At 42.3% G+C, this 17,762-nt stretch overlaps 1 protein-coding gene across 1 annotated transcript; it reads left to right on the top strand.

Annotated features, from left to right (window-relative positions):
• Positions 1–349: 349 nt before the first annotated feature.
• LOC146639226 (annexin A2-B-like) lies at positions 350–9,530 on the top strand. Its single transcript, XM_085351227.1, has 13 exons — positions 350–429; positions 3,157–3,218; positions 3,771–3,864; positions 5,441–5,535; positions 6,602–6,715; positions 6,843–6,933; positions 7,040–7,119; positions 7,565–7,624; positions 8,080–8,173; positions 8,527–8,622; positions 8,820–8,878; positions 8,971–9,093; positions 9,202–9,530. Exons 2-13 carry the CDS (start codon positions 3,168–3,170, stop codon positions 9,259–9,261), a joined length of 1,017 nt encoding a protein of 338 aa, XP_085207353.1. The 5' UTR covers positions 350–429; positions 3,157–3,167; the 3' UTR covers positions 9,262–9,530.
• The last annotated feature ends 8,232 nt before the right edge of the window (positions 9,531–17,762 follow it).

Genomic DNA, 17,762 nt, shown 5'->3' with positions numbered 1-17,762 from the left:
GGCCCATCGGATGATATAAAACTAGCAGCCTGACTTCACCTGACTGATCACCGAGCAGAAACCTTTCTGAATCGCCCTCATTCACTTTGCTTTGTTTCATGAACTTGACTCACAGACGATGCAGGAAGGAGTTAAATCATGAGCTCAGATTGAATTTAAGAAAAAATTTGTATCTAACTTTTAAAGCCTCCCACCAGCCAGCCAGCCAATAAGAATCGAGTGTTTTCTCGGCCCCTGGCGAGGCGATTTGAGCCTCGCTGAGGAATTTCTGCCCATGTGTCCAGCCTGATGTGTAAAACTCAGTGAGTCATGCAGGCAGTCAGAAGGCAGAGTGTGTGTGTGTGCGTGTGTGTGTGAGTCAGCCTGTATTTAAACACCACACCCAGCCTCGTCCTGGCTCATAACGGAGCTGCTGCTGCGTCTCTAAAGGTAAGAACTCATCAGAGTGAGCGGGGATATCGGGATATCAGAGAGCTTTAGCAGCAGGAACGATTTACGACTTTTCTTCTTTTTTCTACTTCAAAGAGTCAAAAAAGAACGAATCGTGTTTGTTTCCTTACTTAGCAATGACTGGAGGCTTTTATTTTGAAGCCTAGAGGATGGAGAAGTAGTTTCACTTACTTTTAAAGTATTTTTTAACCAAACATTCAGAAACAAAACCATCAATTCAAGTGTTTGTTTGTAATCTTTTAAGCAGCATGAGCAGTTTTTACAAACGCTTCCTCTAAAATCCGCCAAAATAAGAGTGAAATGAGTGAAACCTAAAGCCACCGGTGATTAATGCTGGACAGAGAAGCTGCAAACAACAGTGATTTTATAAAGCTGAAGTGCTTTGTTGATGTAAAATGTCTGCGGGGTTATAAAGCTCAAAGTCCGCTGCAGATGGAGTCGTTCTGTCGTGCATGGAGCCGAGCCGCCGCCTCGGAGCGATAAATGAGGACTGGCTGCAGTTCGCTGTGCTTTCATGTCGCCTTTCATTCTTCAAGCTGCTCAACTTATGTTAGCAACTAAAGTGAGTGCGTGGGCTCATTTCTGACTCTGAGTTTGGTTCAACAGGTAGTTTTAGGTTCTTCCAGATGTTTGGAAGTAAAAACAGCTTCACAGGGAAACATCGCTGTGACCATCATCTCCACACTGCTCTTTATCTATGACAGATGTACCCTCAGGCTCAGGGAAGCTCTTATTTTACACTTGGGTCGTAGAAACTACAGCTTGTTTTACAACAATATAAACCTGTAAAATATCTAAAAATCTGAGCTATATCTGTTGTATCTAAGGTGAAAACAACATTTCTCCCAGGACATTTACTTTTTCTGCAGCCCCAAAGAGCCCCAATCATTTTGGACCAGCTCAAGAGCACCCCCTATGGGACAGGCTTTCCAGACAGTGGGAGCTCCTGAAGACTAAATTAAGCTGGTAAACTTAAAGACACAGGAGTGAAAAAGGGTTAAAATGATATGGACTTTAAACATGACAGCAGTCCTACATACAGTACAGTAAAGAGACTACAGTATCAGAGAGAAAACCCACCAATCAGAGAGGAAGAAACCTCCAACGTAACCAGGCTGATGAAGCGGTAACCATCTGCAACGACTGGCTGAGGGTGAGGGGAGAAAAAGAGGAAACCATGAATAACAAACAAGAAAAAACTAACTGAGGGACAGAAAAGACCAAAATCTAAAGAACACAAATAAGGAGAAGTTCTCAGTGCATCACTGGAAGTCCCCCTGAGCCTATCGCTCCACTAAGCAGAGGTTTAGGGCCATCGGGGTCAGCTGATCCAGCTCTAACTATACGCTTTATCAAAAAGGAAAGCTTAAAACTAGCGGCATTGTTTTCTCTATCCAAACTGGGAGCTGGTTTCCAGCTGAAGGCTCTCCCAGTCTGAGAGCAAAGTGCTCTATTGGGGTGATAGGTCACTATGAGGTCATTAAGATAAGATGGGGCCTGATTATTTAAGACCTTGTATGTGAGGAGCAGGATTTTGAATTCTGGATTTAACAGGAAGCCAATACAGGAGAAATCTGCTCTCTCTTTCTCGTCCCTGTCAGGACTCTTGCTGCAGCATTTTGGATTAGCTGAAGGCTTTTCAGGGACTTTTGAGTAATAATGATTGATCAACTAGTTTTGGATGTTGAGTTGAAGGAGACTCTGGAAATATAATTATAACTCTGTAAACAACCATAATATTGTTTCTTCATGTAAAGATGCTTTTGCCATGTTGGGCCATTAGACACCAGCAGAAACAGAAATCACTACGAGTTTTAGAAATACTAAAAAAACTATACAAATATTTACAAACCACCCCCAAATTTCAATGCACTGATCGGTAAAACACTGCCCCCTGGTGGTGAATGTCTTAGTTACATATGGCGATGAGATCTACAAAAAGTACCTTTAATAAATACATTTTTGTGTGAAGTGATAGAAAAAAAACTTATTATTATTATTGGTGTCTCTTAGACGCTGCTATAGAAAACTGGGAAAGTAGAAATTGTCAGATTGTTGTAAATTAATTTCTCTTCAACTATTAATCTGGTTGGTTCCCTGAGGAGGTTAATCGGGACGTGTTCTCTCTGTGCTCCGTGATTTATTTCGATATGTGGAATTCCTCTTTGAACGGCAGCAAGCAGACGACGGGACGAGCCGAGACTTCAGGACTGTTTGTAGCAGCTGCGAGATGAAATGCTGGCAGAGTCTGTAAGAGGGTCAAAGGTGGAGGAAACTCTGCAGTAATCACTTTACAGCTTCAGCTTCACCGTGTTACACAACGCACTCGAGATTCCTGCAGATCTGTTTGATTCATGCTCCTTATCTGCACACACGCCCTCCGCTGGCACGTCCCGCTCAATAAATCAAACACCCCTCCAGCGTATGAGTGTTTACAGCCTGCTGGAGTCTGAAGGCCATTGTTGGTCTGTTTTTAGACAGTCAGAGGAGGAAACCCAGTGTTTCCACTCAAAGGTTAAAGAGGACATATCACAGCTCCAGAGACTCCTCCAGAGAAGCTCGACTGCCAGCAGGCTGCAGACTTTCTGATCCTGAACCTTCTCTCACTGCCTTTTTCTTAACTATCAAGTAAGCGATAACAGAAACTGTACGACTGCAGAAAATGATGTAAACTCACCTTTAAGCTGCTTGAACTGTGTGTTGCAGGTGAATCCATCATGGCGCTGGTGTCTGAGTTTCTGGGTCAGCTGACGCTGTCGTACAGTGGGGTGAGTCACCGATAACACAGCAATCACCATAAATGACTTTGATATATCAGGTTATTCCTCCAATTACTGATGAACCCAACTGTGCCCTAATTAGAGCAGCATTACATCACACTACTGGTACTGTACCATAACACAGGTCTCAGGTACTGGAGGCATTTCTGTGTTATTCAATGTTTTCTGCACACCTGAAAAAATCCAAACAAAAACAAAGCAGTGAACTGACATATTTTCACCACCTCAGATTCATTAAATTAACACAAGAATAATGAAGTCAACAATAAACAGAGAACAAGAGTCGTTCTCCACCTGGAGTTCATCTGTACAGTTAGAAAGCAGATAAACTGATGACTGATCAGTGCTTCATTCAGATGCTGACAGACGAATTACTCCAACCTCAGAAAGCTGCCTGATGGAGAACTCCTCCCGTACCCCTGCGTGTGTCTCTAACAGTCTGTTGGGCATTACGAGGTTAAATCACAGCATCAGCGTCTCGTCCGGTGCTTTCTGTCAAGCAGCTAACAGGAGCTAATGGTCAGTTTCTGTCCTCTGTAGGAACCAGAGGCCAAATACCCCACCGTGGTGCCGGCCCGAGACTTCGACCCGGCCCGTGATGCTGCCAGGATCGACACGGCCATTAAAACCAAAGGTGAGCGAGTCCAGGAAAACTTCCTCCCTGATATTTCCCTGCCAAGCCCACCGGTCAGGAAGTTTCCACTGAGTTATGTAACTGTGATCCCACCACTTCTCTCTCCGAGTTTAACTGTTCAACTGTGCACAGGAAACACAGTGTCCACGACTCGGACATCACCGACACTGCAGCAACAGTTTTCTGATGGTGTTTCAGCTTCTTAACCGGTTTTTAGCAATTAACGGATTACAAAAAGAAGGAAAAGATATCGGTATAGCCAACAGTCAGGGGTTCAGAGCTTTGCTCAAGCGGATACTAGCTACTGTTTTACTGGTATTGTAATGGGCCTAATGGTTTATTAATGCTATGGTAACGAGTTTTAAGGAGATTTCACCATAACCAACCATGAGAAGAAAAAAAGTAGGCACTTTAAATCATGACCTTAAAGCTGCACATTTTATATATCTATTTATTTAAAAGTTATTTTAAAAAGTGGTTTTTGGTTGTTGTTGTTTTTTAAGTTATTTAAATAAAAACCTTTATTTTGAAAAGTTTTTTTTTTGCTAGCTTAATGCTAGCTTTCCTGCAAACATAAATCAACTTAAAGCTATCTCAGGAAAATGGTGTCTAGAATAGATCTGAGTGACTAATTCAACCAAACTGATCTAGTAACTTAGCTGCTCATTTTCAGATTAGTTTATCAGCTAACGTTAGCTAGCTTGCCAAATTTATTCAGCAGCTAATATGACCCATAATGCTAATTGGTGCAAATTCATGCACAATGTGAAACAGTAGTGATTTTAATGATCAATAAATGTGTACAGGTAGAAAGCAAAATGCATAATGTATAATATGTAGCTTCTACAGTAACATCCAACATGCCTACAGCTATAACTGAGCCACACATCATGAATCAGACACAGGTAGCCTCATCACGTCCACGTCAGCTTCGGAGTCATTACACTGTCAATATGCTCATTACAGTAAATGCAAAGGAGTGTTTGTCTTGTTAATAACAAATTTGTTCTGAGGTTAATTATTGTAGTATTTACAAAAACAGCAAAAAGGTTGAGCAACAAAAAAAAAATCCTGATGGAAAGAGGAAGGAAGAACACGGGGACATAAAATCCTAACAAATAAAAGCTCCCAGCACTCTGAATCACAGGGTAACACATCTGTTCACATCTGTCCTCTTCAAAGTACAACATAATTTCATCTGCCTGGAAAGTGACTCACTCAGACGCTGCAGAGGACTTGCTGAGCGAGGCTCGGCCTCCATTTTCCAGCTTCCTTTGTGAGAGCTGCTGGAAAAGCAGGATGTCCCTCGGCAGAGAGACTTCCAGCATCAGAACAAAAGAAACTGCTGGAGATAATCAGAGGAACAGTTTATCAGGGTCAAAGTCACTTGTAATGATGACGGATACCTGAACCGTCACCATTCTCACTGGCCCTGTGAGAATGTGTGATCTCTGATTCTTTAGAAAAATAATAAAGACATGTATGCAATCAACAGGCGAAAGTTGTTTTGACGTCTGTATATGGTATTTGGTAGTTGAAAACAGTAAGTAACTTAGTTTCTTTGACAAATTTGCAGGTGTGGACGAACAGACCATCATCGACATCCTGACGAGACGGAGCTGCGAGCAGCGCAGAGAGATCGCCTTTGAATACGAACGATTTGCCAAGAAGGTCAGAGATGCTTCGCTGTTAACGAACAAAAATGAACCTTTAACGTATACGTTACTTTCATTATTTCAATCAATCAATATACAGAAACTAATCAGGGCCATCAGTTAATCACATTTTAATTTAAATCTTGGCTTCCAGTGATTATTAAAACCAGATAACTGAGGTCAAATTATTTCTGTTGCATTTTGTTCGTTGTGAGTGAAAATGTTATATAATCATTGACCAAATAGCTTAGAATTTTTAAGGGTAGTCTTATAGAATAATTAAAAAATAATCACCAAAATGTTTCTGGTAATTTCCCTAAATATGAAAAATAAACGTAAAAATTTGTTGTTTTTTTCCCAGTTTTTACTCAGTAACGTTTAAATATAAATTAAACAATAAATCATTCAAAATAAATCGACCCTGATTGATTGATAATAACAATGATCTTGGATAATAACTTATAAGGATAAAAATAAGGAAATAAAAGAAACATCAAAAAGAAATTTGCTAAACATGATCTAGAGATTATCGCACAGATCAATCAGCTGGATGATGTAATTTACATTCATTTTAATATAAAAACAAATCACGACTGCCACTACTTTTAATTTTTGGCAAACTTATAATTTCATAAATTATCTTCAGAGTTTTTCATGAACCGACAAACTTTTGGTGGACAACAAAAGTCAGCAACACTGAGATTATTTTTTAAATCTTGTTTTAATAAATGGGATATTATTATTATCATGAATAAAATAGCGATTTCTGTAATGACAGGAAAATAACTGTACACAAACCAAACTTGCATAAACCTGAAGTCCACAGACAACCCTCCATTTGGAGCCTGATGTAAACCCAAAGGCCGTGAAGCAGCCATGGTGGTAATCCAGCCAACAGCTAACATCTCATGCTTCGAATCATGAGCCAAAAATAGAACCTTTACTCTGAAGGTCGATGGAAAATGAAGGAAACTGACAAACAGAAAAGGCAGTGAGAAATACAACAGATCCTGAACTTTTTGCTTTTGTACAAATGATTATTTCTAAAGTGATTTTTAACCCTGTGTCTGTGGTTGTGTCAGGATCTGGTCAGTGCCCTGAAGGGGGCGCTATCCGGTTCTCTGGAGGCTCTGATTTTGGGTCTGATTAAAAGCACCGCTCAGTATGACGCCTCGGAGCTCAAAGCCTCCATGAAGGTCAGTGTCACGCTAAAGACCAAATGAACATGGCTCACCGGGTATCTGAACGTTCCAGAAAAGACTCACTCTGATAGCTGAGAGCTGCTGTTGGATGTTTCACGCAGTTTGGGGTTTTTTCATGCAGGGACTGGGGACTGACGAGGAGACCTTAATCGAGATCGTCTGCTCCAGGAACAATGAAGAACTAGCTGAGATCAAGAGGGTTTACAGAGACAGTGAGTCACGTTTCAGGAACCTGAAAATACTAAATAAATATATAACAGAGGTTTTCATGAGCTAAAGGCAAAAAGTGAGAGAATGTGACTTTGACTTTCTCTGCAGTGTTTAAGAAGGACTTAGAGAAAGACGTCGCAGGAGACACGTCGGGAAACTTTGCTAAACTGCTGCTGGCTCTGGTTCAGGTAGGACTTCATTTATCTTCACAAAGCAGGAAATATAAGAACTCTGACAGGTTCCCATAAAATCCTAAAAATGATGTTTCACATACAACACAGGAAATGTTATTGTGAGTATCGGGTCTGTGTTTAACTGCAATAACACATCTGACTTCATTTTGACTTTAGTGGATTTGGTAAAAATATTTCAGAGAACTAAATATTTTCTAAGAACAGTTAAATATTCAGACAGATATGAAAAAACCTACAGAAACTACTTTCACAATATTTAATAATAAGTTGATAGACTTTGTCAGACAGTGTCAGTTACACTGGTTTCTCACCGACACTCTGAAAACACGAATGCTTTTCTAGGATATTTATAGTTTTGATGCTTGGATAAGAAAATGAGCTTTGATTTATTTTAGTCGACAAAAACCTGTTTTTATTTAATCTGTTCTTTTTTTCACAGACGAGACGAGATGAACCTTCGAATGTCGTCGACTATGAAAAGATTGATGAGGATGCCAGAGTAGGTCAAAATATACTTTTTTTTTCTTTAAAGGTACTTTTTGTAAATTCACGTGACTTAAAAATGCTTTGAAACCTTCTAAGAGTTAAAGTTATCAAAAGAATATGAAAAAACAAAAGAAAGTGACCGTTATTGAACGGGGTAGAAGAGTAATCATTGTTACAGCGATGGCGTGAAATAAACGGGGGTGGACCAAAAATAATGATGAAACTTTGAAGCAACGTGTCTGAAAACATCTCGGTGCCCCCTGGTGGTGAAAGTTAAAACTCACAGGACATGATTACAAAAAGCACCTTTAAAGACTTGAAACGAGGTTTGGTGTCCTCTGAGGGGATAATCTATTCAGAGGTATAACTGTTAGTTTTGTACATGTGCTTTTTCTCTTTTTTATGTAAACCTGACCTTTTTTTTTCACAATTTCTTCATTAAACCGTCCTCCTGTGTGAACCTCCCAGGCTCTGTATGAAGCCGGAGTGAAGAGGAAGGGAACCGACGTGGTGACCTGGATCGAAATCATGTCTCAGAGAAGCGTCCCCCACCTGCAGAAAGGTGAACTGCATCCTCAACACTGATGCAACAAAGCTTTATTTATACAGACAGCACATTACAGTGCTAATGTAAAACTCAGTCAATAACTAAGAGCAATAAAAACAAAACAAAAGGCAAACGACACCAACAATAGGCCAGAAAACACGAGAACTATAAATATAAGCAGGACAGATGAAATGAAATACTAAACAACAGGAAATGTAATGAAACCTACAAAATAAGACCCATGAAACCAACAAATGTACAAATAATATGGAATTATAGTTGTATACTTGAAAGAAACCAGTGCTGTGAAAAAGCATAGCTTGTGTTTGAAGCAAAGTCTCACGTTTAATGTGTGTGTTGTGTGTCAGTGTTTGAGAGGTATAAGAGCTACAGCCCCTACGACATGAAGGAGAGCATCAGGAAGGAGGTGAAGGGGGATCTGGAGAAATCCTTCCTCACTCTGGGTACGTCTAAGAAACATCAAATATTCAAGTCACAGATTTAGACCCGGTTTAACGGGGAAACCGAGCACGAGGGCAAGTCTCGTTTTCATTTTCAGCCACATGTTAAAAGAAATAGACGCCATCAGAACAAAGTAAGAGTGAAATTCTACTTCACGGTGACAGGACACATTAAGCAGGTGTGTATCGTTTGTCCACAGTGGAGTGCTTTGAAAACAGGCAGCTGTACTTCGCCAGCAGACTCAATGAAGCCATGAAGGTGAGTTTCCCACTTTTCTGTCCAACGTTTCCACCTGGAACTAAACATAACACCTCCTCCTTCTCCGTCCATGCTGACATTTTGTGTCTCAGAGTAAAGGAGCGAAGGAGAAGGTGGTGACCAGGATCATCGTTTCTCGCTGTGAAGTCGACCTGATCAAGATCAGAACAGAGTTCAAGAAGCATTTCAAGAGGTCGCTGTACCAGACCATCACTGTGAGTCCTGCAATATCCCACACACACGGAGGGCATCGAACACACCACGGAAAGGGCATGTTTGTGTTTATTGCCGATGGATAACTTTGTGTGTGCGTTTGTGTTTAGGAGCACACTAAAGGAGACTACCAGAAAGCTCTGCTCAGTCTGTGCGGAGGAGACGACTGAAACTACATTTCCCAGAGGGCCGCAGGGCCTTCAACCATCAGATGAAATCCTTCACGGTGCTCAGATTAACCCTCTCAGGCTCAAATTAAGTTTTTGTTGCTAATGCACAAAAGAATACCTGCAGTGGTACTTCTGAGTAAAAAAACTCATAAAATATGTATGTGGGGTAATCGGGTTGTTAGTTTTTAACTGTTGCAAATCGGCAACGCCTGCCTCGAGAGGGTTAAACATGTTTGTCTCTGTGATCGACGTCAGTTTGTGGAATAAAAAAACGGGAAAAGAAATGATTTGTCTTTGTGTTGTTTGAGTGAAAGAACACCAGGGGGCAGCAGAGGCATGTTTAACACTGCGCAGGCCGCAGTACAGGAAACCACAAAGGATCAAACTCCGTGTTAAACACACACAGATGGCCTCGTTTACAAGAATCACATTGAGAATAAAATCTAAAAAAAATAAAAGTTTAACTAAAAACGCCAAAAATAAAAAACAGAAAATTATTTTTTCTAATAAAAATTAGAAAAAAAATCACTTCCTTTTAAGTCCATCTCTTAGTTCTCAAATCAGGTTATGGATTAAACTGTTCTTATACTCTGACATGCTGATTTTTTGTCACTGAAATAAAGACATCAGATAATTACTGCCATTTTATTTTTTTAAAAATTCCATTTGACTCTTTTTCTGGAAAGGGGACCAAAGTGTATGACCTTTATTCTGGAGCCACGTTTATCAGATCTGATTTATGCAGTTATTCGTATTCAGGTTTTATAGACAATAAAATTACAGTCACTGCTTTTCGTCTTCGTGTAAATCAGCGCTGGCTCGTTCGTGGTTGTCTGCCGTGTGGAGAGACTTGATGTGCAGCAGGTTTAAGTTAACCACTGAGCCATAAACATCCTGAATGATTCTTTAACTCACAGAGCAGGATAACTCTGAGCTGTTTTCGCTGTTATTATGCGGTTTGGTCCACGAACACGTTGGTTTGGATTCTGTCAGGCTGCCGCGCTGAAAATAAAATCCGAAGCTGGCTCTCCTGACGATTGATCAGTGTTTGTAGGATCAAAGTCTGTATTTGATGTCAAAATATTGGTTATTAATTAGTCCCCGGCAGACTGACGTAGACACATATTTGTGGTGTGTGTTTGTGTTTGTACGGCTCCGCTGCTCCTGCGGCTTGTTTTTCCTTTAATCGTTCGTAGGTTTTCTGTTGTTTGTTTGCTGCTAATTTTTTAATTAAAGATGCTGATTTTACCTCGAGCAACACTCGCCGATTTGCATTTGTGGAGCTGAGGAAAAAAAGCTTTTGCTGTGTAGAGAGAGAGGAAGAAGAGGAGGAAGAAAGAGAGAGCAGAGAGCTGAGAAAAAGATTTGAATCTCCATGTTCACTGTGAAGAAATCTGACCTGAACTAAGAAGTCAAACAGTTCAACTTCCAACTTCCATTCCAAGGAATATAATTTAGCATCTAAGCTATAATGATATTCTTTTTTTGTTTATGCACCTATAGCTGCAGTTCCTCTAATGTCCACTGGAAGCTCCAGCAGTGAGTCAGTGTCCACAGACTGCAATGTTAAAATGTCATAATTAGCAGAAATCTCCGAATTATGATTCCTGGACCTCTGCACTGTGTTTGTGCTGTTGGAGCCTTTGGGGGCATTTGTAAGGATATCATGTGACCAATAATATGGCTGCTGTGAGGTCACCGTACTGTCCGAGAAGGCGGAGCATGATGTCACTGAGCATTAACAAGCTCTCAGACAGTCTGTGGTTGCTAACCAAGCTTGCTAGCATTAGCTCCATTAGATCTAAAAACCAAGATGGCGGACATACAAATTATAAAGGCTTTTTATAGGTTTTGCTGTTACGGTTTGTGTGTTTTATTAATATGCTCGGACATTTTATCAGAGCCTCTGGCGTCTCACATTCATGCACACGGAGTCACTTTCTTTAAGAGTAATTAATAATTTAATAGCATGACCTGTTTCTAACCAGCAGGTGATGCTGGTGTGAGAATGATCAAATTTAAGTGAATAGTAAACTGCTTGTAGAGGCTACGCTTGAAGCCACTGAGGTGTTTGAGGCGGCGTTGACGCGATGCCACCGTTATGAATGAAACTACAGAGGAAGTCCAATAACTCCAGCCGCACTTATCTGGTCCGTTTAACACATTTATTGCTCACCATCGGTTGCATTACTTGTTCGACAGTTTCTCTTAGCGTCCACCATGAATCACAACTGTCACAAACTCGTTGCTCCTTCCAACCAACAACACTTGACGCTAATGAAATTTGCCTACCTTAAATATTAGTTTACAAACACTAAAAGTGACCCCTAGTGCCACACATAAGGTAATAAATGCAAAAATGACTCTTACGCTGCTTTTAATTAAGGCACACCTTTCCTCCCACAGGTAAATGTGGAGGAAAAGGTGGTTTAGGGATTCTTAGGCAGCACCTGGCTGAGAATCCCAAGGTTTTAATGCTTTCTTCAGTACTGCAGTGGGGGTTGTTGAACGTTCACTGGCTCATCACAGTCAGAGCTGCTAACACAGATTCTCCAACCTGTGAACAGCCACGAGCTACAGTAACAGCTCACAGGTGTCACTTTCCACTCTTAGATCACCTCTTCGTTCAGACGTGGATCAAAGTCGTGGGGAGATTTTGTGATAATGAAGTCGGCAGCAGCTCTCCAGACCGAGTGTCGCTCTGCTGACCTCTGCGAGCATTATTTGTTTAGAGCCCGGCTAATCCTCGATTGTCACGCTCCTCTAATCCCATCGCTGGCCTTCCTTCTGAATCCCACCGCCTCCCCCCTTTCTCCTCACACACAGACTTCAGAAATCACCACGACCGCCACTCCAACATGAACCAAATGTCAGCCTCAAATTATAGCTGCTGCTCTACCATAGGTCACAGCTCATCAAATGTATGTGGAGGACTGAGGAGGGGAAACTAGCAGAGGAGGCGGGGTTAATAAAAAACAAACAACCTGTGCTGAGATTAAAGAAAGATGGTGACCATGTTTAACCACTTCTGTTTCTACCTCTGACCTTTAATTTTGGTCCAGAGTGAAAAATTAAAAGTAAAAACTCTTAGACCAACACACCTTCTACCTTTACTGTCCAACAGCGGCTGTCCTGTGGTGATGGTTGGGTTAACGGGTAAACTAGAAACAGGAGGCAGAACTAAAAGATCAGCAAACAGCAAAACAACGAAACTAAAAGTAAAACTCAGTCTAAGGGAGCTCTGGCTAAAATCATCGAGATTCTGTCCACTTTCACTCGCCTACTCTTAAACAGGAAGTGGTTATTTGTTGTTGGTAACCTAAACTACAACAGGAAAATCCACCTGTTAGCCTTAACGTGGAGATTTGTAGATAATAGTGCGATGCGGAGGACAACCTGTCTGTGACAAGATCATCAGACAAGATCAAGTGTACCAAAGCAGAGACGGAGTGAAAGTGGACATCTTTGGTCTTTCAACATAAAACTCAGACGGGGCAGTACAAAATAAACGCCGCTTAGACTGCTTGGCTAACATAAACTAATATAAATCTATCTATCATCTGCTTATAACCCGGTGATGTCATGTTCTGGACTAACACAAGACGGCGTTAAACATCTCGAGTCAGTGCAGTGGACGGTATCATTATACATGTGGTGTTTCATGTGCATTTTAAAGATACGTTGTGTAGTTGAAAACTTTGACAACATTTTACCGACGAGTGTTTTCGATGTGTGCAGCTGGTTTTAATGTTTAATGTTTCTTTTACTCATCTTTCCTTTTCCCAGGCTCTACCTTTAACAGGAAACTGTACTCAGTGTAAATATGTACTTTGCCTGGTTAACTCACTGCACCATCGTGTGGTACAAACTGGTATTACATGAAAGTACAGCCCCCGCTCTGATTCAGCTCAAGCCAATATCTCTTAAACACATTCAAAGATGACGTAAAGTCATGAGGTCATAGCCATTGTTCCTTCATCTTCTAATTATATAATTAGATAATTGTTCAGATGACATTCTTCAGATAATTTCTGAAAGAAAAATGTATTTTGTTAAAAGTGCCTTTAATTTTCTATTTGAATTTATTCTGTTTAAATATTTATTTTTGATATTTTTCTTGTATGTCTGTGGAAGCAGCTGAATGAATAATGTTTGAATGACTGATGATTTGAGGTGTTTTCAATCATCTGTTTTTCAGTCATAACCCTGATTCACAAGGAGCCGCTCTCTGCTGGGGGGCGGGTTTACCTCGGACTCCCCTCGGTCGTGGTCCCGCCGCAGGTTTGGTTTTAATGGTGGCGTTGCTCTCGGCTGCTTCGTCTCAGACCGGTCTCTCCTGGATTTCTTTTTTATTGTCACTGACCAACCAAAATGTTCCCAGATTAGAAAAAAAAAGGTGGACACCTGAGTCGTTCTTCCAGCTGTGAACGTGGATAATTTACAGGAAGAAGCAATTACAGAAGATTTGAGAGATAAAAAGACAAACGATTCATGCATAATGCAGAGCAGCAGATTTCACTGAAACCATTTAGTGTCTTTTCAGCTCGAATCAAAGCTTCAAGTCCTGAATTCTGATGAGCGCACCAGGCGGCCGCGATCTGGAAAATGAACAATTAAGAAGCGCGTTGCTAATTAAGCGCAGAGATCAAGCGCCTTTCTCTCCCCGCCCTCGAGGAGCTTCTTCCACCGGGCCCACTTTGATCAAAGCGAGGCCCCGAGCGGCGATCGAGCCCCGCGACGGCGCGTTTCCCCCGCTGGCTAAACGCGGATTAGCACTCAGAAGAGAGAGGAGCAAAAACCGACAGAGGCAGAAAACACAACAAATATTTCCTGCTGAAGGATCCATGAAAGCCGCGGCTTGTTGAATCATCATGAGTGAAAACAAAGAGGCCCGCTGCTCTCTGCAACTCTGCTCTCCGAAGCCAAATGCAAATGGAGCAGCTGTAAAAGTTTGATTCGCGCATGTTTAATGTTCCTCATTCCTTTTCTTCTGCTCTTGTTCTTGGGGAACATGCAAAGTTTATCAGCAGGGCCTGCGTCCCGGCTTTCATGTCGGGCCTCAGCACGTCGACGGCGCCGCTGACAGAGATTGAGGAGTCAGGTAGGAGCAGAGTTCGCCTGCAGGGCCGCGTGACGCCCGTGTCTGCTAATCGGCGCTGACGTGCTCCTGATGGCAGCCCTTCATTAGGAGCTCCGACCTTCTGCGGGACCCGGCGCCCGCCTGTGTTGGCCTTTGATTCCCGCGCCTCCGCCGCTTTCAGCTCGTCATAATGACAGCGCCGCTGACAGCTCCTCGTCACGCGCCTCTTGTCGTCTTTTGTGGGAAGTTTTGCAACAATTAGCATAAATATTTGATCTCCTTCCGCCCTGATGCTGCTGCTGCTGCTGAAATGGGATCCGGCTGAAAGGCTGCCGGAAAACGGCAAACCTTTGTAAAGTGTACTTTTCTCCCCGTTAACATACAAAGATGAAGCGAGGGAGGCAAACAGCCAAACATATGTACCCTTTGTGGAATCTTTTATTGAACATATTTGGGAGCAAAGAGAGCAGAGTTTGATTACGAGGCAAATGCAAATCTCCCCACACTTGTACGCGTTATGTATTTCACACCAACTTATTTACATTCTAGATGGAAAGCAATCGGCTGGAAGTTTACCGAGGGAATCGCGGCTCCCCTGCCGACAGAGAGTCAAGAAACTTTCAGGTAAGTAGTGCAGAAAACTCACAGAGCAACTTTTCCGTCAGTTGTTGGCGGCGAGAAAACGAAGGCAGGAACGTGATAAGGCCATATTATGTTGTGCCAATTAATTTCTGTGTCTGCGAGCGCCCGCAGCCACCAGCAGCAAAATTAAATATATACTCACATGTGATTTCAAAGGGGGTGGAAACCCGGTGCCCACTGTGGAAGACTTTACTTAAGCTGGAGGAAGAGCATCATTAAAATTAAAGGCAGGCACAGAATTTTACCAGTCGCCGCCGCCGGCTACCGCTCAGCACTTCAAAACAAACCGCGCGGCCCGCCGACTCCAGTCAAACGCTCTTCGTTCACTATTTGATGCCGTCTGTTGGATCGGAGCTGATTATCTCCCCAGTGAAACATTCACCGAAAGAAAACGAGAAGAAAAAGGCGAAAACTCGAGAGAAACACGCAGCCTGAGATACGACCGGAGGCCCCGATTTGTTTGGACTAATCCAGTTTATCGAGGCTCATCGTGTGACCCAGAGAAATCCCACGAGTGCAGAAACCAGAACGTCGGTGTCCCGCCACGAGGCAGGAGCAATACTCCAGAATCATAGACTGGATATAAAAGATGGCTGTAGCCTGTAGGAATTGGCATTTTAACCAAATACACAGAGTGATATACACCGTGAGCGGTTCTGTGTATTTTTAACAATTACCCAGCTCACTATTAGTAGCTACAGCCACCTGTCAGTCACAGGCCACGCCCCTAATAATCCCTAAAACGATATGCCTTAAAACAGTTTAAACTGGTGTGTTATTAACTGCTCCCTAAACGTAAACATATTCATGATATAAGGTTATAACATGAGTCTATGGGGTCTGACTCACTGCTGGAGCCTCTGGTGGACATTAGAGGAACTGCAGCTTTTAGCACTCGAGCTTGCTGCCACCACACAGATAAAACTTGTGAAGCCCTGCCATGCATAACAGTGTGAATGGTTGATATGATTCCAGCTTTGGCTGTTGATTGGTTCTTTGGGGAAAGTGGTGGAACAACAACCGCCTTCACAGAGTCATCGATCGATTTCATCTCAGGACTCTTAGAGTGGCACGATGGAGGCTGGTGATCAGTAACAACAAACCAAAAAATATACTGTAAGACAAGGAAGAGTTTTACAAACTATTTTGATCTAACAAATAGATTATTTATATTTCTAAATCATGACCATCCCCAGTAGTCACTGTGACGTCAACCAACGGTTTGAGACATCCTGCTTTAAAAACCCAGCACGAGCATTTTTCCATCTTGGCCTTTTGATGTGATGAGTGATTACTGGTGACTACAACCAGAGACACCGCCCCCGCTGGACATTAAAAGAATGCAGGTTTATGACACTTACATTAGGAATCACACAGTAACTTCAGCACTGTTGACTGTTTCTGGTCTTCTTTAATGTTTCATTATTAAAACCTTTGAACAGAAGTGTTGGTAACGATCAGTCCCGAAGGCCTCCCTGTGTCCGTGGGCCTTCTTCATGGATTATGAAACACGGTGTCGCTATCTGACAAATGCAGAATGTAAAGTTAAACAAAGGCATCATCATCACAGCATGATGGCTAACGGTAGTGTCACCGTGCGGCCACTTTAAAGAAGAAACGGGTAATGATGTGATTCAGAGCTGAGCTTTGATCCGACTCTGTTGGCAGTTTTCACCTCCTCGTCACAGTTCTCACTTTTGTTTTGTATATACTTTGTATGTCCAGCCCATCTCCACAGAAGATGGTGATTCTCTCCCACGTGCTCGCTCTTCAGTCTCTGAGAAACAGCTTTTCACTCCAAGACCCTCATCGTCATCTGTCACTGAACTTCCTAACAAAGCCGTCATGTAAATGGACTCAGTCAGCTGTGTCCTCCATCTCTGATCCTCCTCTCCTATATATATATCATCAGCATAATAACCCTCATTCACCCTCACCCGCCCCTGGGTGACCACAGGACTCCACCCACCTTCAGGCACTGGCAGCACCACTGGGATTTATTACCAAAGGCATGGAGGGGATCCAGCACAGGCTTCATTACAGGATGTCACTAACCCACGTCGACGACGTAAGATTCTGACATCTCGGCCAGCTCTGCTTCTTTGATTTAAGATTAGTTTATTTGGTGTAGTGTTGAGGAAAAAGGTCAGAGGACTCGCAGCAGCTCATCCATTATTTCTTACCAAATTTAAATTTCGCGGTACAAAGAAAAAAACACGGTATACTAAACTATTCTGTTAAAAAACAGCATGTAAATAACGGAACTAACCACAGTGTTTACCAGACTTTATTTCGGGGGTTTTTAGCTCTACAATCTTGATGGTTTACGAGACTCTCCTGGTCTCGCCGCCTGCTGGGACGCCATCTCGTCCCTGGCGCTCTTCAGGCTGAGCCAGGCCCCAATGAGTTATTATTACATCCTGAGAATATGCAAATTGAGGCAGAGCGACGGTGTGTATTTTTGATGGAAGAATACAAATCACTCCAGACATGACACTTTTTTAATTTTCCTGATGAATGTAAGTCTTCAGAAAGAGGAAGGATTGATGACGGGGCGTAATGAACTCTTTAGCACGTGGAAGCTCGCAGGCTTTTCATTACACCGTCCTGAGCGAAGACGCTCGGGATCCACGGATCTGTCCTGACCGGCTCACCGATGAACCTCGGGTCCAGGTCCAGGTCTGCACGGGGAGAAGAGTCTGTTTATATACACACATGTGATCGTGTTTTTACGAGCTCCATCAGTGCGCGGGGAGAGAAAAGGCGATGTATGTATCTT

The sequence above is a fragment of the Diplotaxodon limnothrissa genome, linkage group LG1 (genome assembly GCF_057381915.1).
Source record: "Diplotaxodon limnothrissa isolate DT_005_m linkage group LG1, D_limnothrissa_male_GT1.1, whole genome shotgun sequence".
In the NCBI taxonomy this organism is placed as follows: domain Eukaryota; kingdom Metazoa; phylum Chordata; class Actinopteri; order Cichliformes; family Cichlidae; genus Diplotaxodon; species Diplotaxodon limnothrissa.
This window is presented reverse-complemented; position numbering and strand designations above follow the sequence as displayed.

Bases quoted from the DNA above. Each gene is read 5' to 3' on its own strand.
- LOC146639226 (XM_085351227.1), top strand. From the start codon at position 3,168: ATGGCGCTGGTGTCTGAGTTTCTGGGTCAGCTGACGCTGTCGTACAGT. The intron at 5,536-6,601 runs GTCAGAGATGCT...TGGTTGTGTCAG, and splicing joins ACGAACGATTTGCCAAGAAG to GATCTGGTCAGTGCCCTGAA. The intron at 9,094-9,201 runs GTGAGTCCTGCA...GTTTGTGTTTAG, and splicing joins CGCTGTACCAGACCATCACT to GAGCACACTAAAGGAGACTA.